The sequence below is a fragment of the Pseudogymnoascus destructans genome (assembly GCF_001641265.1).
Source record: "Pseudogymnoascus destructans isolate 20631-21 unplaced genomic scaffold scaffold_6, whole genome shotgun sequence".
NCBI classification, from domain to species: domain Eukaryota; kingdom Fungi; phylum Ascomycota; class Leotiomycetes; order Thelebolales; family Thelebolaceae; genus Pseudogymnoascus; species Pseudogymnoascus destructans.
The window spans coordinates 1,534,686-1,553,908 of record NW_020167525.1 but is presented as its reverse complement, the minus strand read 5'-3'; the positions used below and the strand labels follow the sequence as shown (position 1 = coordinate 1,553,908).

The window sequence follows — 19,223 nt, the reverse complement described above, 5'->3', positions numbered from 1 at the left end:
CTAATTGGCTGGAGTGCACAGACCGTATACAGACTTTTGGGGCCGCACGAGTACTGTACGGAGTGTTGAGGCATTTGGAAAACTAGCGTGAGCCACTTAGCCTGACTACATATACCACAACACTAAAAATGTGAATCCACACCCGTGCGCGCGTATAGCCATTTATTTACTCAACATCGTTAGTAACAGGAAAACTAGCGGGATCCACTTAACCTAATTAGGCTACGCCCCTAGACAACAATAGTAAAGCCTACGCTATTGTTCCTAATTGGGCTAAGTGGCCTACCCCCTACCTGCGCAAGTGATTTTTCAGGTGCGCATCGTATTTTTTCGGAATGAAATGGGCTGCGCGACTCGCTCGTGTGGGCGACTAGCATGTGAAATACATTATTTAATCACGTGGTTATTATATTTCACAGGCAAAAAGCACTAAATACAGGCATCTTTCCCCGCATTTCAGACTCCGAGGGGCCGGCCGGGAACCCCCGGGATGCACGTGTAGTGTGGGGCAAGACTGGGGAAGCAATCAATATACAGACCTCAACAGGACTGCTTCTATTCTTCTCTGTCAATTCATTTAATTGAAGATTTATATCCTTTGTTCACGGCGTATAAACGCTTCTAATCCCATCATGAGCACCCCCCTTGGTCCCCTCTCGACTCCCCTCCCTCCACTCCCTGCCGATGTTTTCACGTCGGCACAATGGTCCATCCTCCTCGCGCTGATGGACACCGTTGTGCCCCGGGTCGTAAGGGCGTCTGCAGCTTCACCTTCGCGCGCGATTGACGAGCTGGTCATCTCGGAGGAGGAATATGGAGCAATTGCGCGCGCGGTAGGAAATAAGGAGGGAGAAATCCTGGATGCGTACCTGGCCGAGCGGCCGAGCGAGAGTGAGGAGTTCAAAGGATTGTTGACAAGGCAGCTCGTGTCATACGCGAGGGAGGATCAGAGGAAGTCACTGATGATAATATTGTCGGTTCTGAGGTAGGCCATCCTGTTTCCGTCAGATTGGGAGCTCGAACTTACTATGGTTGTTTCTCAGCACCCGCCCAGGAGCGCTCCTCCTCACCGGTTATGCCACACCGCTGGACCAGCTTGACATTAAGTCCCGAACAGCAATCCTCCAGAACTGGGGCACGCACTATCTCAGCGCCATGCGTACTCTCTGCAATACTTTCACGTCTATTGGGAAGATGATTTACATCAAATCCTCACGCCTCTTCCCCGCGATCACAGGATTCAGCGCCATCCCGCTGAAATACTCGCCCGGCCCCTCGTATGAGTACACGTTCCTGCAGTTCCCCGAGTCCCAGACACCCGCTATCCTCAATTTTGACGTGGTAATCGTCGGCTCCGGGCTCGGCGGTGGCATCTCAGCTAAGAACCTCGCCGAGGCCGGCTTCTCTGTCCTCGTCGTTGACAAGGCATACCACTACACATCCGCGCAGCTCCCAATGACCGAAGCAGAGGGGATGATCCTCCTCTTCGAGAATGGTGGCATAATTCCGAGCGAAGATTCCTCAATCAACGTCCTAACCGGCTCCAACTTCGGTGGCGGCGGCACTGTCAACTGGTCCGCCGCGCTGCAGCCCCAAAGCTTCGTGCGTAAAGAGTGGGCCGAGGACCGCAACCTCCCCCTCTTCACATCCGCCACCTTCCAAGAATCCCTCGACCGCGTTTGGGAACGCATGGGCGTCTCCGACAAGCATATCCGCCACAATCACGGCAACAGGGTCCTCCTCGAGGGCGCGCGCCGCATGGGACATACCGCCAAAGCCGTCCCACAAAACACAGCCGGCAACGAGCATTACTGTGGCCACTGTATTATGGGCTGCTCGAGCTCCGAGAAGCAAGGGCCAACTGTGTGCTGGTTGCCTGACGCGGCACGCGCGGGCGCCCAGTTTGTCGAGGGCTTGGCAGTCGAGAAGGTCTTGATGAATGGGAAGAAGGCGGTTGGTGTTAAGGGACTGTGGACGTCGCGTGCGGGCGGCAAGCGTGAGGTTATCGTCAAGGCAAAGCGAGTCATAGTCGCAGCCGGCTCGATCTACTCACCACACATACTGATGAACAGCGGGATTAAGGTGCGTTCCCAAGCCCCAAGCCCCAACCCCTTTCGCCCCTTTTTTGTATTGGCGCTGACAAACCTGCTTTCTAGAACAATCAAATCGGCCGCCACCTTTACTTGCACCCCGTAAACGTTGTCTCTGCCTTCTTCAAGGAAGAAGTCCGCCCCTGGGAAGGCGGCATCCTCACCACCGTCTGCTCCTCCTTTGAGAACCTTGACGGCCACGGCCACGGCGTCAAGCTCGAGGCAACCTGCATGCTGCCCTCCCTCTGCCTGTCCATGGTCAACTGGGACTCCGGCACCTCCTGGAAGACCACCGCAGCCAAGTACCCGCACATGAACTCGTACATCTCACTCACGCGCGACCGCGACCCCGGCCGCGTGCTCCACGGCCCCAAGATCGAGTACACCCCCAGCGCATTCGACCGTCGCCACGTGCTCAGGGGTCTGATCGAGATGTCACGCATGCTCCTCGTAGTGGGCGCGCGCGAGATCCACATCAACGTGCCTGGCATCCGGCCATTCATCGTGGATGAGACCGGCGGCGATGCGACGTGCGAGATTGTGGACCCACGCTTCCTGAAGTGGATTGCGCATGTGGAGGCGGTGGGTAATTCGCCGCCTAACGCAACGTTTGCGTGCGCACATCAGATGGGGTCGAATAGGATGAGTGCGAAGAAGGCGGATGGAGTGGTTGATCCGGAGGGTAGGGTATGGGGCACCAAGGGGCTGTATATAACGGATGCCAGTGTATTCCCATCGGCGAGCGGTGTGAATCCCATGGTGACGAATTTGGCGATCAGTGACATCACGAGTCGTGGAATTGCGGCGGGGCTGAAGAAGGAGACAGGGACGAAGTTATAAGGGACAGGCGCGAGCCGCTGAAATCGGGGAGGGGGGTGCAGCGAAGCGGTTGTGATACCAATACTGTGTTGTGTGGCTCTGACTAGCTCCGAGTCAGTTAATACTGTAGTACATGCTAAAGTTTAGTTTTCGTTTTCCAAGATTAAGTTAGTTTTCTTCGAGTCCGTTGGACAGCACGTCTAAGTTTGCTGTCGCTTTTCACCCGCTGTCCGTTGCATCATGTATGGTTGTCTCGCGTCTGTCGAAATTCACCCCAATAATCACAGCACATACGTTCTGCCTTACCGAAATGTCCATATACCGGTCTATCGCTCTCCAAACCTGGACTGCCATATGCTGGGCTATCTGAACTGGAACTTCTCTGCTTCTTCATCATTATCATCATTATCGGCATTGGTGGTCGATAAGTGAAGGTGCGTCTCATCCTCCCCATCTTATCCCCAACTTACCCCGCTAACCCCGCTAACCCCGCACTGGCGCTAGGCGTTTACAGTGGAGACGAAAGACATTCCCCAGTCGCTCTCTCTACATCTCTCCCTGACACTTTCACAACCCCGATAGCCTCACTCCCATTGATGCGATGCACGACTCCTAGGGAGATTATTCGCCGTTCCGATTCTCACATCACAAGTGGACTCCGCTACCGTAAGTGACCAGCACAACAGACGTCGCCATGGCCGGGGAGCCGAGATCCAGTGATGCAGGGCCTCGACGGCGCACCAAAAAGGCCTGTCTCACGTGCCAGGAGAAGAAGCTCAAGGTATGTATGTATGCATGGATAAATGGTTGGAGCCCCCGAGACTACGCTTTCTGACGATTCGTATTTCTCGTGGTAGAAATACATATATACATGACGCTAAGACGGTTTGATGATGCAGTGCAGTGGCCTGGGCGCAATCTTCAATCCACCCAGGCCCAGGGGCACCTTCATCCTCTCGCCTCCCCATGACTGCCGTTGCCGCAAATCAGAGGCTCAAATCTACCCCCAAGGACGCCTCCATTTCGAAATGAGCGCTACATACGCACAGAGAGCCAGGTTACGTCTTCAAAGATGTTTCCCCCCATGAACGAAGCACCAGCGGCAACAGGGGACGTCATGGGGAGTACGTCAGTGGACAGAGCCTCCGAGAGCAGCTGCGGATGCTGCAGGATGGTAAAGGCAGGTTACGTGGGTAAGTTTCATCCAGTGAGACGTGAGGAATACTTCTAATGTTTGTGTAGTATATTTGGGTAATTCGGCAAGTCGTATCTCGATACAATACGAAGACTCGTGGAGAACGATAGGACCGTGCAACGTCACAAACGATGGACATAAAGGCAAAGTTGTTGAGGAGTCGATTTCAACGGGGTTGACGCCAACCTATGTCCTGCCTGATAAGGAGGCGGCTGATTTTCTACTTAAATCTTTTTTCTCTAACGTGACCTTCAACTTCCCTCCTGGAACGCCGCCACCTATGCCCCCTGCAGACTGTGGGGACAATTCCCATATTGGATCGAGAGCCATTCACTCAGGAGGTTCAATCGATATACAATCCGCTACAGACTAAGTAACACGCTTATCGATTCTGAATCTCGTTTTTGCAGTTAGCCTGCAACTGATGATGAGGTCTGATATATCTAGTCTCCGTGAATGCCAAATACTTGAGCGGCTCGATGGCGGTAGTAGAGCTGAGGTGTTTTACGTAAATGCAACGCATCTGAACGACCCAGTATCGGGGTTTGAAGACGGAGACATCACATCTATTCCGGCACTGCTACTAGTCATGGTGTAACGGGTGCCGGCGTTACAGTACATGTGGTATATAAAGCGTGTTACGCGTATTCCGGGTGAGCCGGAATACTGTAGTCTTTTTGGCTCAGTGGGATGTAGTGCGAGCGTAACCGTACATCGTTACACACGGTGTCTATATTGACTATAGCTAAACGTAACGCTACATGGGCTTACTTGGGTTCGTTGCCCTTGCTCTACATTTTTACATAGTCTAACTTCACCCAAAAATATACAACTATCACCATTAATGCAAGATCAGTCAATGGCTAAGCTTTTTAATTGATAAAGATTGAACGCTTCACTTTGAGCGTCTCGTATTCATGTTATACATTATCCTCCGTCTACCTTAGGGATTCCTTGCCAGTTGCGCATCGCCTTCTAGTCCCCATTCATGTTTAACTATAGTTCGGATCATGGTAATTAGCTTAGAAGGTCTGTGGTTGTTATTAGCATATAATTATCATCATGGTCTGTTCTCTTAACTTGGGACTTTTTTTGCCTGGAATTGTAGTCATTTACAAAGATGCTCCTCACCACCAACAAGCCTTCCTTGTGCCTGTCGTGCCATTCCTTCACCTTCCAGCCTTGTAGGCAAAGTTTACGTATTTTTCTCTATTTGACCATTGAAAGCCACAGTTTCAGATGGAGAAACTGGCGCATGAGGGAGCGGATAGTGTCGGGCATGTGTAGTTGGGGGTGTTTCCAGTGGCTTTTGAAGCACCAGATATAAGAACCAATAATACGAAAAGCCGAGTCCGGCTTCTCGTACTATTGGTGGGTGTACAGCGCTTTAGTTTTAGTCCATACAGTACAAGTAAGCTGACTACTGGATCCCGCCACTACCTGCTATGGAACAACAAGAAAACACGATATTCCTACATCGTTTTGAACTTGTTATCTCAAACGCCCTGGTATACAAACTTTTGCGGGCAACTTTATGTAATGGTGGGTGCACCAGATGTGAGAATCTAGCCACCCAAGGAAGGGATGAATTTACTAAGACAACACACTGTCTTAGAAAACAGAGCCAAAGGGTCGTAGCTTAGACTATTCCACAACGCAGCAATCAGGTGTGTGATGTAGTGAAGTGGTTCAGACAAGTTGCAACAAATGTTGAGTCTGGGAACTCAGGGGTAAGTCAGAGGTTAACACCTCACTGACTTTTCAGAAACAAGGAGTAACAAGATGAATGCTTGGAAGCGTGGAAAAGACGTGGAAGTATGTGATAGTCGATTTACTGTATTGTCTGCTTGCCCTTTCTTAAGGAAAGGGCAATCCTATTTATGCTAAAGGAGTGTAGTTCTCTCATTTTCCAAGACTTTCCATGATTACCAGGCTTGGTAACTGTAGTCGACGTAAGAGAATCCCATAGAACCATCTCTTAGGTTCGTAGCCTATAGGAAGTAAAAGGAGGTCCAAGGTCAGAGTACCCCTATAGACAAATTATGTCATAGACAAATTATGTCATAACTTAACCAATCTTGTGGGTAACTAAAGAGCGATGACATGTAATGAATCATAGAGGTTCGTAGGAGCTTTTAGAGCTATCGTTCATGCTCCTAGGCCTCTAGTTGGTAGAGATATGTCATGTGGTAGTATGAGTGATGTCATGTAATGAATCATAGAGGGTTGTAGAGATATGCTATGTGGTAATATCGGCCCAGTAACTAAGGAGCGATGACGTGTAATGAATCATAGATGGTTGTAGCAATCATTGAGTAGTATTGCTCTTGTTGTTGGTGTGATAAGCCAAAATATGTATAGTGACTTGTAGGTTTGAGGAGGAGATTTCCAAGTTTGCTCTTGAGTTTGATAGCAAACTGAGTGCAACGAATGTCAGTATGACACTTTAAACAACTCGCATTTCGCTGCAAGAGCTACTCTTCCATCCATACACGGGCAATATCTAGGAAACATTATCAGGACTGCTTCCACAGTTTGTAGCCATCACGAGTACCAAACCAGCATCTGATACCCCGCGCTTCAATCCCAATTTCACCCAACATGTCATCGACTCCATGGGACCCAATGCCTTGTCATACTGAAATTCGTTGCACTCAGTTTGCTATCAAACTCAAGAGCAAACTTAGAAATCTCCTCCTCAAACCTACAAGTCACTATACATATTTTGGCTTGTCACACCAACAACAAGAGCAATACTACTCAACGATTGCTACAACCCTCTATGATTCATTACATGTCATTGCTCCTTAGTTACTGGGCCGATATGACCACATTGTCATACTGACATTCGTTGCACTCAGTTTGCTATCAAACTCAAGAGCAAACTTGGAAATCTCCTCCTCAAACCTACAAGTCACTATACATATTTTGGCTTATCACACCAACAACAAGAGCAATACTACTCAATGATTGCTACAACCATCTATGATTCATTACACGTCATCGCTCCTTAGTTACTGGGCCGATATTACCACATAGCATATCTCTACAACCCTCTATGATTCATTACATGACATCACTCCTTAGTTACTGGGCTAATACTACACATGACATATCTCTATCAACTAGAGGTCTAGGAACATGAACGATAGCTCCAAAAGCTTCTACAACCATCTATGATTCATTACACGTCATCGCTCCTTAGTTACCCACAAGATTGGTTAAGTTATGACATAATTTGTCTATAGGGGTACTCTGACCTTGACGCGAGCGCGTCCAATGCGACATCAGGACAACGCGACTATCTGGACAACAATTGACACGTAAAGTTACAATCATGTCAATTGATATAGCTAGAAACGAAGCTATTCAAAAAGCAATTGATTTCCTAAATCAGAACCCAATGGAGACTATCGCCGCAGCAGCTAGAATCTACCATGTACTCCCAACCACACTCCGTATGCGACGCATGGCGCAACGCCAACCACCAAAGCCTCGCGGAGGTAACAACAGAATACTTTCAGATATACAAGTTATAGCTATACAAAGATACATTCAACGGTCATATGAAAATGGGTATGGTGCAACGAAGCCAATGGTGTTTAATGCTATCTGCCAACTACTAGCAGCTGAAATCCCGACGCATCCACCACCATCTCAACGGTGGTTCCAGACTTGGATTAAGACTCAACATGAGACTTTCCACACCATTAAAACCCGGCCAATTGAAGCAGCACGTGTTGCTTCTCATGATGTATCAGCTATCAAAGAATGATTCAAAGATGTGTGTAATCAATTAGATGTTACTGCAGCTAACATCTACAACTTTGATGAAGTTGGGTTCCGAGTGGGAATGAGCACCGGTGAACATGTGTTAGTGCCAACAGCAGTAAAGGAGGTATGTTATATGTACTCATCTTACATTATATTATTCTAATTTGTATAGCTTTATATACAAGCTCCAGAGAATCGTCAAAGTCTCACAGTAATAGAGACAATTTCAGCTGCTGGCATTGTACTTCCACCGTTCCTAATAATTCAAGGAAAGCTTCATATGGAAAATTGGTACCATGATAATCTACACGGTGATGAGATAGTTGCAGTATCAGATTCAGGATATACAAACTCTGAGCTCGCAATGGAATATCTACAGCATTTTATTCAACATTCTGCACCCTCTACAAAGACGAAGGTGCTTATAATGGACTCTCACATTTCTCATGAAGTTCCAGAATTTATAATACTTGCACATCGAAACAACATACATTTACATGTATTCCCTTCTCACCTTACACATATACTACAACCTCTTGATGTTACAGTATTTGCACTGTATAAGCATTGGCACCGCCGTGCTATTCAACAAGCAATTCGGAATTTTGATGTTGACTATAATGTTATTTCATTCTTCCGAGACTTACCTACAATCCGAACACAAACGTTTACAAAGGGAAACTGTATGAAAGCGTTTAGAGACTCTGGTATTTGGCCACCAAACTACGAGAAGATAGAAAAGAAAGTGGCAATATACGCAAAACCAGCACTTTTAGTAACACCAAGGCAAGCAATCCAAGCAAGTCAAGATCTTTCAGATTGGAGGCAAAGATTTGAAGAGATTCTTAGTTCACCATCACAGCAAAAGTGGACATCTTCTTATACAGAGATTCAAGTACAGTTAACAGAAAGTACTTTGGTTACCTCAGAGCTTATGCAAATTACTACTATTATGTCTGAGCAAAGACAACGGAAAGTTAGAAGCAGAAAATCTATTCAAAAGGGTGGAGCTGTTACAGTTGAACCACGGAAGAAGATTCATACGAAGATAGTAAAGGAGCAAGAGAGAGAAGAAGCAAGAGAGAGGAGAGAGAGAAAGCGCATGGTTAACCTTGAGTATAAGCTGCAGCTCCGTGCTGGCATTGATGCACGGAGAGCGGAACGGGTACGGAAAAGGGAATTACTTGAATTCCAAAGGAGTAACCCAGACACCGAGCTACCAAGGGAGTAATCATAGACCCTGATATTGAGCGTAGGAGACAGAAGGAAGTGGAGGAGAAGGAGGAGCAGTTGCACCGGCAATTGGCCGCTGAAGAAAGTGGTTTTGTTGACTTTGCAGACCTTGACTACGACATGATCCACAGTGCAAGTGACAGTGTAAGTGATAATGAATCACTGCCCGACAATATAGATCCTAACCTATTTAATTAATCAATTATATCTACGTTCATTGCTGTTCGTTGTCCAGATAGTCGCGTTGTCCTGATGTCGCATTGGACGCGTTCGCGTTTGCCGAGAGAGCAAGGATCGCTTTCGCCAACCGCCTCCAGGCGGTGGTTTGGAAACCAACGATTAGGACTATCTTATTCCTATCAATAGGGTTCCAACCGAGAAACCGTCGCCGTCATCCCAAGTGCATGCTCAGTAGAGAGTAATGTGCCGTCTTGTTTCATTTGCATATGAGCGGAATGATTTAGTCAACCAGACCACTGTGAGTTGGTTCAGAAACCAACGATCACGGCCAGGATGTCGGATCGGATGTTAACAGGCAAGTGGGCCGACCCGAGAACTACTACCATACAGTATCTCGTGCAGTAAAACATCATCTGGGGTGTAGTGCCAGTTGATGCTACAACCCCGCTCAAGCATTTCTATGTCAGAGCTGTGTCTTGTGGGGTGTGGAGAGCTTTCGCATCGGCGAATAGATGTGCGTAAGTGATGGGGGTAAATATCCCCGCAAAGCTTCTGCCGCTCTGCCGCTCTGATAAATATATAATATTGTCAGTCTCGTTGTCTCGAGAATTCTTCATTGTACCTACGTTTGTGGCACTCTTCACACTCCCTTTGTAAGAATCATCATCTCGAGACTTTGTTTACACACGAAGACATCATGGTCCAACGAAAGGACTTCCATGTTGCTGTTTGTGGCGGGGGTATCGGAGCCTTCTTCGCCAGAACGTCTCCTGCAAATTATACGAGCAGCCTCAGCATTCCCAGAAGTCGGTGCCGGCGTCCCTTTTGGGCCCAACACCATTCGAGCAATGGAGATCATTGACCCGCCCCGAAAATCGCCAAAGGGTTTGCAAATTGTGCGACCACCAATGGCTGGCCAGAGAAGAAGGATACGTGGTTGATTTCAGAACTGTGCAGGAGAAGGGCACGCGAGGGGGTGTACTTGCAGCCGCCAATACACATGTTGCCGATGTAAAGACGAGAGGCACTCACAGAGCGCATTTTCTGAACGAGCTCGTGAAGCTTATCCCTGATGAAGTGCCCGAGTTTGGAAAGAGGCTGAAGAACATCGAGGAGAGTGGAGACAAGATGGTAATGACCTTCGAGGACGGGACAACTGCAGAAGCAGACGCTGTGATCGGATGTGACGGTATCAAATCACGGACGCGTGAGATATTACTGGGCAAATATCACGAGGCTGCACATGCAGTGTTCTCTGGAAAATACGCATACAGACGTCTAATACCGATGCGCAGTGGATGCCTTAGCAGTGGATGCCTTAGGAGATGAACTGGCGAAAAACTCGCAGATGTACATGGGCGAACATGGACATGTATTTATCTTCCCTATTGGGAAGGGAAAGACTAGGAATGTAGTTGCTTTCAGAACTAAGCCCGACGGGAAGTGGGAGGATTAAAAATGGGTTCTGGCATCCAAGAAGACATGGTAAAGGATTTCGCGGGTTGGGGAGACAATGTTACGAGCATTATGTCTGTAAGTTGGACCCCAATACTCAACCAAAAAAAATGATACTTCAGCTAATAGATATACACAGCTTATGGAAAAGTTCGACGTTTGGGCCTTGTTTAGACACCCACCGGCGCCAACATACTACAAAGGCAGGCTATGTCTTCTTGGAGATGCGGCACAAGCTTCGACGCCCCATGAAGAAGCTGGCGCAGGTCAGGCTATTGAAGATGCCTTTATTTTATCACACTTATTTGGTCAAGTCCACTCTGCGGCTGATATTACGCAAGCTTTCAAAGCCTACGATGCTGTACGAAGGCCACGGAGCCAACGTGTAGTAACAACAAGTAAAGAGGCTGGTTGTTTATACGAAATGGAGGATGAAGAGGTTCGAAGTGATCTGGATAAGGCAAGGGAAAATTTGCTAGCCCGAGTGGATATGGGAAAACGATTTGAACTCACAGTTTAGAGAAGCTCAAGACGCCATGATGAACGGAAGCAAGATTTAGATATTTAGATCGATGATGAGAACAGGCGAATCATTTATGAGCAAAATTTATTGTAATTCCATAGCTATTGTAAAGGTTCTGGCTGGAGATAAAACTGAAAGAAATGAGGAGTAGGAGTAAATGAAGATCAGAATGTTGATACGTTTTCTCAGCAATTGCAAATTGTGCATCTGAGTGAGCTGGGTTAACGTAATGGTGGTTCATCATCTCAACAGGAATTTGACAAAATAAAAAAGGGGGATTGTGAAGTTGGAGTGTGGAGTTGGGTTGGGCGTTCGGAAGGAAGGATATCGATGGTGCATGCCAAGTTTCACTCTCACGAGGAACAAAACAAGCATGTCAGTTGTAGTCGAAAATTGGTTGTAATTTCGTAGCTAGTGTAAAGTTATGGCTCCAGGTAAACAGAAAGAGATGGGGAGAAAAAGTTGATCAGAATGTTGATACGTGTTCTCAGCAAGTGCACCTTGTGCATCTGAGTGAGCTGGGTTAACGTAATGGTGGTTCATCATTCCAACGGGGATATGACAGAATGAAAAAAGTGGCTGGGAAGCGGATTGGGCTTTGTATGGTGAAATAGTGGCGGTGCATGTCCGGTTTCATCGTGGTGCTGTTGTCCAAAGGCAGTCCGGATTGCTTCGAACTGGTCGTAGTAATTCGATCAATATGGCGTATTTCGAATATAAAGTCGCAGGATGTCGCCATTGGCTTTGAGATCGAATTCGAAGTTCGCAGTCGGCTTTTCCGCAGTCCCCAATCTGTAAATATTGTCGGTGTATCCTGTCCGACACAAGTTAATAGCACCAGCAAATATTTCATAGCCCGCATACTCATATCACACAGGCGCTTCAGTCGAATTGAAGGTGTTTCATTGTTGAGTATTCGTAGCTAATCGCAGTCTAACAAAGACCCATGATGACACTCTCCTTGTTCCGATCATCCCAATCCCATGCAGCCTGAACCCCGAGGAAAAGAGTCGCTTAGAATTTAGAGAAAGCTTTGACGGCCTTGCCGGTTCTTGGGAGAACGCGGAGAACATTGAATCGGACCTATTGCCATATCAGCCGGCCGTTCCAGAGTGCTACTTGCTCTTGAAGACAAGTAGAGGGCGCGGGTGTAAATCGCGTTTCGTTTCCAAAGATCATAGATCTGTTTATCCGATGGGTTTTGTTTTAAACTTACAGTCTTGCTCAATGGGCGGCATTGGCCGACGGTGACCTGGTCACCCTCCTCAACACGGAAAGCTGGCGAAACGTGCGCAGCGAGGTTCTTGTGGCGCTTCTCGTAACGGGCGTACTTGGGGACGAAGTGGAGGTACTCGCGGCGGATGATGAGGGTTCTGTGCATCTTGGTGGAGACGACAGTTCCGGTGAGGATACGGCCACGGATGGAGACTTGGCCGACGAATGGGCACTTCTTGTCTGTGAGGCGCGCAATGTTAGCAGCTGTTTAAGTTTGCGTTTCACTCCAATATTTGTTGCCATGCGACACCAGGAGCTCGAGTATCAACATTCTCCTCCATCTTCAAGTGAAGTGCCCAACTTCCCACCCCGTCCTCGAGCTCCCAGAAATTTCGCATTCCCTTCGCATTCTCCCAGAATCCGGTGTCGACATACCAATATAGGTTCCCTCAATGGCGTTCTTTGGGGTTCTGAACCCAAGACCAACATCCTTATACCATCTGCGTCCTCCCTTGCCAGCTCTCGCCGACTTGGCCTTGACCTTGGAGTTAAGGAAGATATGCGGCTGCTTCTGGAAAGCGCGCTCGGACTGGACGGTCAATTCGGTGGCCATTTTTGCGTTTGGTGGATTGTCGCGATTGTCGAAAAGTCGTGCAAAGTATCGTCGTCGTTGACTTCACTTGCCTCAAAACGCGGATTTGCAGGCGGAAGCGAAGATAGGGCTGGGATGCCCTGAACTTTTTCTCGGACACGAGCTAAGAGTAAAGTAGGTTAGCGCGATGGTGGTTTGAATTTTGTTGATATCACGTGAGGTAGTCGCGATCGGGGTCTTGATTGTGGATAAGCGAGTCGTGTCCGTGTTTGTTGACATCTCGAACTTGTCCCGCAAATCAGACGTCACCATTGTAAATAATGTCCCTATAGCTCCCAACACCAAACTTAAGCTCACGATTGGGATATTGCATTGCAGAATCGGCTTCTGGGCCATATACCGACATGTCTTCTCGAGATGACATGACTCTGCCGGCTTCGTGGCCGAAGTCGCGCAAATCCCTGGCTCATGTGCCTTCCTCCAGCTCAACAATGGACAAGGAGAATATGACGGCGGATATTGGAGCTATGGTGGGGAGCAACAAGAGAGCTCCCATTGCAGGAAAAGCGGCAAAGAAGTCCCGCAGCAAAAGCATAGGCCCTGGGGGTCTTGATGCGCTCATGGGCAGTTCTGGCAATAGGCGCAAGGTGAGAAAACCATGAACCACGTTTTGGCACTATCATATTAATATCTATGAAGTCAATTGCTGCTCCTCCACTAAGATCGATTCTGAAGCCCACGATTGCTCCTCTGCAGGAGATACCGGCTCGCAAGCCAAGCCCCAGGAAACCAGGCCAGCAGGCGACGGCGCAATCGACCTTCTTGAGAGACGCCACGAAGGATGATACTGCGGATCCGTTTATGCTTCTGGAAAGCACGACTATATCAGATAACAAGGTTATGCTTCGTACAGAAGAGGAACAACAAGCTGCTGCCAGAAAACGCGACGGTGATGAAGCCCAGGATAAAGAGAAAGACTTGGCTGCTCGACGAGATGCTCGTCGCAAATCGTTAGCAGCACGCCGTGTGTCCTTCGCTCCAGAGGCGACTCTCCATACCTGGGATGTGGTGGACTACATGCAGGACTCAACCACTTCCTCCGACTCAACCAACTCAACGCGTCGGACCTCTTCCGCCTCCAATGGCACAATCGGCTCGCCACACACTCAGCCTGGACCATTCGGTTCTGATCCATCCGAACCTCCGTCGACGCCTCCTGAGCAGGTTGAGGACAAAGTGTCGGAAACTCCTGATGACCAGCGTGCGCTACATCAGAAGAAACGCAGACGAAGCTCGGGCATACCGCCACTTAACTTCAACAACCCTGACGACGAATTCTTTTCTTCCAGTCCATCCGAGGGCAGCTCAGTGGTTGAAGACGCAAATGAAAATTTCAACGAGAAGGGCTCCTCAGACTCGAATAGCGACTCTGACGGTGATGGTACGGCAATGTCGATTGACATGGGAGAAGGTACAGACATGTCAATGGCATCTGTAAAGTCATTCGCAAGCGATGGGTCAAGCGTACGCCTAGAAAGGGCTTTACAGCTAGCGGCACAACAAGCCGGTACGCAGGGAGTTGACCTTCATAAAAATGGCCCTCTGGGAATTGAAGAGGATGAGGACGTTGTCGCCTCCTTTGCGCCTTGGTCACAGAAGTCCGTGACAGCAAATCTCGAGTCACAGACAGACCAAGAAAACGTCAACCCGTTTTCACCAGCGTTCGCTGTTGCGGGCACACGTCAACAGGATGCGAATGATGAAGACGACGGCATGACGATGGAAATGACGCGCTCGGTTGGGGGTATTCTTCAAGCCCCTAAATCACAACTTTCCAATGATGACGATCAGTCAATGGACATTACAATGGATATGACCAGGGCAGTAGGCCGTATTTTGCCTGCTGAGCAACCTGACGAAGATGGCACCATGGAGATGACCATGGAGATGACGAAGGCCGTTGGTCACATCCTCTCAGCACCAGTGCACGATTCATCGCCTCAAGAATCCGATGACGAGATGACTATGGACATGACTGTTGCCATTGGCGGTATCATTGCTCCGCCCAAGAACAGACGCCAATCAGCCCGGAGACGGAGCACTCGTCGCAGGTCTTCTGTGGAAGACTCATCTCTTGGCGATGAGACCATGGATTTCACAGTGGCTATGGGTGGTATTCAACCAGCTCAACCCGGCACACCTAAGACTGCGCCTCTTTATCCAGACATCAAGGCTGCGTACAACGAGATTGTTGCACATCCACCAAGCAGCATTTCAAGTCCAGAAGCCAAACGAATACTGGTTGAAGAAGTTGACCATGCAGAGGTTCTTAGTTCTCCTTTCCAACCAGATGTACTATCGTCTATTCAGCACCCAGTTCCAACTGCCGCCACTGCTTCCGAAACTGGGAGCCCTAGTATCCATGCCTCCAGAGGCAAAGGTCTACGCAGGAGTTCCGTCCTTAGTACGTCCATGACCCCCAAGACATCTTCAGCGACCACAGACGCGATGAAGTCAGCGGCAACACCAAGCCCTCTTCAAAAGCCAACCACGCCTTCCAAGCAAGCCACGCCGCAGCCGGTGCGGCCAACTACTCCTGGGAAAACTCCCCCGTCAAAGAGCATTGCAATGCGCACTGGTTCGCCACAGCGACTATTCGAAAAAGAGATAAAAGCCGCCAATGCATCGCCCAGGTTTACACCAAGTAAAAAGCCAACAACCCCAAACAAACTATTTCAAAGGAATATGGATAACAATACTGCGACCCCAAGCATAATACTCAAGCCTCAGAGTAGACGCTCTTCGGGTGTTGGGATAGACCGGCCAGGGCTTGGATCTCCTCACGTCGCTGCGATTCTTGATCGTCGCGGCTCAATTGGGGACCAAGCATCCTCATTCCAGCCAAGTAGAATGGGTGATGCTGCTCGTGTCATTCGCTTTAACGATACGGAAATCATTGAGCATGAGGTAGATAGGGAGCGGGAAGAGGAGATGGACCGCGACGATGGGCGCAAAGTCATGGAGAGGGAGGCAGACCTATTGGATGATGAAAAAGATGCAACAGTCAACCTCAAGGAAATGATTGAAAGCCTCACCCCAAAGAAGCGGCCATTGAAAGGCCGCAAGAGCTTGCATGTTGGAGCAGCCAAGGGTATCCTTGGGAAGCGCCCTGCGGAACTTGACGATGACGATGAAAACGGCGATGATGATGAGGGCGGTACGAAGAGACTAAAGAACTTTGAAGGTAGCCCCGTCAAAAACGTCAAGCTGAGAGCACCTCCATCAAAAGAAGAGACAACTGGGCGTTTAACCCGCGCAGTCCGCCGAAGCTTGGAATTCACAAGTGGAAATGCCTCCACGCCCACCACGGCTTCATCGCCTGTCAAGATTGCTACAGCCACCACTCCCAAAGGCCAGGCCAGGTTCAAGGACGCTGAAGCAATTGTTGGAGCTGATACTGCCATTCCGTTCGAAGCTAGTTCCACGTCAAATCATCCAATTGCTATGGACGAAAACGACGTTGAGGATCGCATACAGCTCCAAGATTTCCTAAACCTGACCAGTATCAGGTTCATGGAATTGACAACTACGAAGAGGCGGCATACAATTGCCCCTAATGCTGCTGCACAGGACGGGTCAGAAGACCAACTTAGAAAGGACGATGGATCATTGGAAAACTGCGTCGTCAGTGCTGCTTGCACTCTTCCCATGCTTGAGTTGTTCCAACATGTAAGTAATTCCCAGGCTCAAGTTTATGCTCAAACTAACACATTATAGTCCTGCCGTGAGCTGAAGAAGTATATTTCTGAAGGCCGCAAGATGGTTCGTGAAATAGAGACGGAGACTTTCGATGAAAATCCTCCTCTATTCCAGGAATACATCTCTGCCACTCCGGATGTGAAGAAGCTCATGGATAACCAATTCAGAAACATCAAGACTCATTCGAGGCTCGTCAGTAAGGGCATGTGGTATGAGTGGCGAATGAAACTCCTGGATGGTCTTCGAGATGGCCTCATCACGATTGCGGAGGGCATGTCCTCCGATGCGGACGCTTTGGCCAAGCAGCAGGAACTACTCGACAACGTCGTTCCAGAACTTGTACAAAAGTACGAGACATTACTTCAACAAGAGGCAGATTTACAAACTTCAGCGGAAGAAATCGCCAATTGCAACCAAGAAGATCTCGCCGAGGCGCGGGAGTGCCTTGTGGCCCTCGACGCCGATATTGAGTCAAAGAAAGCGTTGGTCCAAGAGCTACGCAGCCAAATGGAGGAGAACGAGACTCGCTTCAAGGTCGCAACCGAGAGGAAACAGGCCTGTCTGGATGAAATTGGTGAGGCTGACAAGATCCGCGAAGAATGCCGCGGATGGACGGGCTCGGAAATCGCAGCGCTGAAGGCGAAGGCAGACTCACTTGAGGAGAAATACGGGTGGACTATCACTGGAATCTCAGGGACTACCCTCTCGTTGTCTCTGCACAGTGACCTGGAGCTGGTATTCGACGCATCGTCGTTCAGAACCAAGGATGGTCAAGCGAAGAATGCTCAGGCCAATTCGCGTATTGATCTCTGGTACATCGCTGCGAACCGCGAGCGTAATCCTCTGCCGTTGACACCAGAGAAGGCCTTCTTCGTGGAGAGCATCCGTGATGGGATCCGCGGTATGCCGCAGTCACAGACAACGATCAAGGAGCTCCTCGATACTGTCAGCTTTGGCTGGGCCACATCCCTCAATGTCGTCGAGGGCATCGAGGCATTGAACCGTGTGTATCCCACTGATGTTGCAAAGACGAGCGACGAGAGCATCGTCATCAAATCGAGGATGCTGCTCGCGTCGCTGGCTAGCAAGGTGGAGGTGAGCTACCATGTTACGACGAAGAATGGTGAAGAGGGACTTGAAGTGCAGTTTAATACCACAGCACGGGTTGTGTATGGAGAGAGGTTCAACGAGGACAGCATGGGGAGATTTTTGGGCAAGGGGGTTGCCGAGGGGCGGGGTTGGGTGGAGGTTGTGGAGGAGTTAGAGGGGAGGCTGTTTGCGAGAGGGAAGAAGTGAATGTCAGTCCTGTGTTTTGGTTTTGTTTAAAGATCCAATTGTGGATTTTCGTGTATGGCGTCTGGTGTTGGGGTATGGGTGAAGCACCTATGAGAGAACGCTTTTGTAGCGGGGTATGATGAGATGTTATTTTACGAATGCCCTAGCAACTATGAACTACTTCATTTTATATTGTCATTTTATAATGAAGTCAATCCTATACAATCTCTTCGGTGATTATTTTCAGTAAAATCATGAGTGGAATACTATTTCCATTTTTTTACTTATCTTTCGAGGTAAATATATATATATATACTTACTCTTCATTGGTTCCCCAAGTCATTTATGGTCAACCAGTGTGCGGCACAGATACCTGATTACCTGTGGTGTTCAGGTAATTACCTGGGTAATTACCTACCTGGGCTCATTCTCAAAATACCTGAGTATCCCGGTATTTTCAGATACTTACCCAGATACATGCCAAGTATTGCCAAGTGTAGCCAAGCCGCACAAATGCTAACGTTGAAATACTCGTCTTCATGCTTGATATGGTGATAATTGCCGTGAAAATGAGTGACTCTCCGTTGTCAGACGTGCCGACGGACCTTGATGGCTATAATCCTCACGATGAGCCAGCCCTACCAGGGCTTTTTACCCCTTTTCAGCAATCAAATCCAATTCCTGTCCGTCTACACCCGCCTAGCCAAATGCTACCGCCAACGCAGTCGCTGCTGTTCACGAAGGAACTATATTCAAGAATACTACTTGAGAGCAACCCGCCAACTATCAAAGTATGCTGTATGCAGCCTAATTGCGGATACTCGCCCGCAGCTCAAACCCATGCTCAAGCTGCTGCTTCAACTGGCAATCTTTGGAAACACTATAGTCTTAAGCATAAAGGAATCTATGATGCTCTTAAACACAAGAATACAGCGCCTTCAAGTCAATCTAGCAGCACATCATCATTTTTTGAGCCTCAGAGACCAGCGACCCATGAATCAAGACCAACAAACAATCCAGCCAAATATAGAGAGTTAGTGCTATCGTTTATAGTATCTAATAACCTGTCTTTACGCATTATCGAAAGCTATTCATATCGTCAATTAGTACGGT

General features: G+C 48.5%; 6 protein-coding genes across 6 annotated transcripts; 5 read left to right on the top strand and 1 right to left on the bottom strand.

Annotated features, from left to right (window-relative positions):
• The first annotated feature begins 350 nt into the window (after positions 1-350).
• VC83_03626 (uncharacterized protein) lies at positions 351-3,334 on the top strand. The gene is made up of 3 exons (XM_024467270.1): positions 351-985; positions 1,044-2,082; positions 2,157-3,334. Exons 1-3 carry the CDS (start codon positions 633-635, stop codon positions 2,928-2,930), a joined length of 2,166 nt encoding a protein of 721 aa, XP_024325737.1. The 5' UTR covers positions 351-632; the 3' UTR covers positions 2,931-3,334.
• Positions 3,335-3,479: 145 nt separating this feature from the next.
• VC83_03625 (uncharacterized protein) lies at positions 3,480-4,871 on the top strand. The gene is made up of 3 exons (XM_024467269.1): positions 3,480-3,690; positions 3,767-4,102; positions 4,152-4,871. The coding sequence occupies exons 2-3, from the start codon at positions 3,982-3,984 to the stop codon at positions 4,475-4,477; spliced, it is 447 nt and encodes a 148-aa protein (XP_024325736.1). The 5' UTR covers positions 3,480-3,690; positions 3,767-3,981; the 3' UTR covers positions 4,478-4,871.
• Positions 4,872-8,830: 3,959 nt separating this feature from the next.
• VC83_03624 (uncharacterized protein) lies at positions 8,831-10,620 on the top strand (the record flags this gene model as incomplete). Its single annotated transcript, XM_024467268.1, has 3 exons — positions 8,831-9,043; positions 9,103-9,255; positions 10,054-10,620. The coding sequence occupies 3 exons, from the start codon at positions 8,831-8,833 to the stop codon at positions 10,618-10,620; spliced, it is 933 nt and encodes a 310-aa protein (XP_024325735.1).
• A 129-nt stretch (positions 10,621-10,749) lies between these two features.
• On the top strand, positions 10,750-11,266 carry VC83_03623 (uncharacterized protein; the record flags this gene model as incomplete). Its single annotated transcript, XM_024467267.1, has 2 exons — positions 10,750-10,824; positions 10,886-11,266. The coding sequence occupies 2 exons, from the start codon at positions 10,750-10,752 to the stop codon at positions 11,264-11,266; spliced, it is 456 nt and encodes a 151-aa protein (XP_024325742.1).
• Positions 11,267-11,791: 525 nt separating this feature from the next.
• VC83_03622 (uncharacterized protein) lies at positions 11,792-13,378 on the bottom strand. The gene is made up of 2 exons (XM_024467266.1): positions 12,920-13,378; positions 11,792-12,724 (listed from the first exon to the last, which is right to left on the bottom strand). Exons 1-2 carry the CDS (start codon positions 13,095-13,097, stop codon positions 12,291-12,293), a joined length of 612 nt encoding a protein of 203 aa, XP_024325741.1. The 5' UTR covers positions 13,098-13,378; the 3' UTR covers positions 11,792-12,290.
• Positions 13,367-18,406, top strand: VC83_03621 (uncharacterized protein). The gene is made up of 3 exons (XM_024467265.1): positions 13,367-13,723; positions 13,776-16,805; positions 16,854-18,406. The coding sequence occupies exons 1-3, from the start codon at positions 13,481-13,483 to the stop codon at positions 18,129-18,131; spliced, it is 4,551 nt and encodes a 1,516-aa protein (XP_024325740.1). The 5' UTR covers positions 13,367-13,480; the 3' UTR covers positions 18,132-18,406.
• Positions 18,407-19,223: the final 817 nt, after the last annotated feature.

Coding starts and splice junctions, on each gene's coding strand:
- VC83_03625 (XM_024467269.1), top strand. CDS start 3,982: ATGTTTCCCCCCATGAACGAAGCACCAGCGGCAACAGGGGACGTCATG. Junction 4,103..4,151: donor GGTAAAGGCAGGTTACGTGG/GTAAGTTTCATC, acceptor ATGTTTGTGTAG/TATATTTGGGTAATTCGGCA.
- VC83_03622 (XM_024467266.1), bottom strand. CDS start 13,097: ATGGCCACCGAATTGACCGTCCAGTCCGAGCGCGCTTTCCAGAAGCAG. Junction 12,725..12,919: donor CATTGAGGGAACCTATATTG/GTATGTCGACAC, acceptor CGCGCCTCACAG/ACAAGAAGTGCCCATTCGTC.
- VC83_03626 (XM_024467270.1), top strand. CDS start 633: ATGAGCACCCCCCTTGGTCCCCTCTCGACTCCCCTCCCTCCACTCCCT. Junction 986..1,043: donor ATAATATTGTCGGTTCTGAG/GTAGGCCATCCT, acceptor GTTGTTTCTCAG/CACCCGCCCAGGAGCGCTCC. Junction 2,083..2,156: donor TGATGAACAGCGGGATTAAG/GTGCGTTCCCAA, acceptor CCTGCTTTCTAG/AACAATCAAATCGGCCGCCA.
- VC83_03621 (XM_024467265.1), top strand. CDS start 13,481: ATGTCTTCTCGAGATGACATGACTCTGCCGGCTTCGTGGCCGAAGTCG. Junction 13,724..13,775: donor GTTCTGGCAATAGGCGCAAG/GTGAGAAAACCA, acceptor ATATCTATGAAG/TCAATTGCTGCTCCTCCACT. Junction 16,806..16,853: donor TGCTTGAGTTGTTCCAACAT/GTAAGTAATTCC, acceptor AACACATTATAG/TCCTGCCGTGAGCTGAAGAA.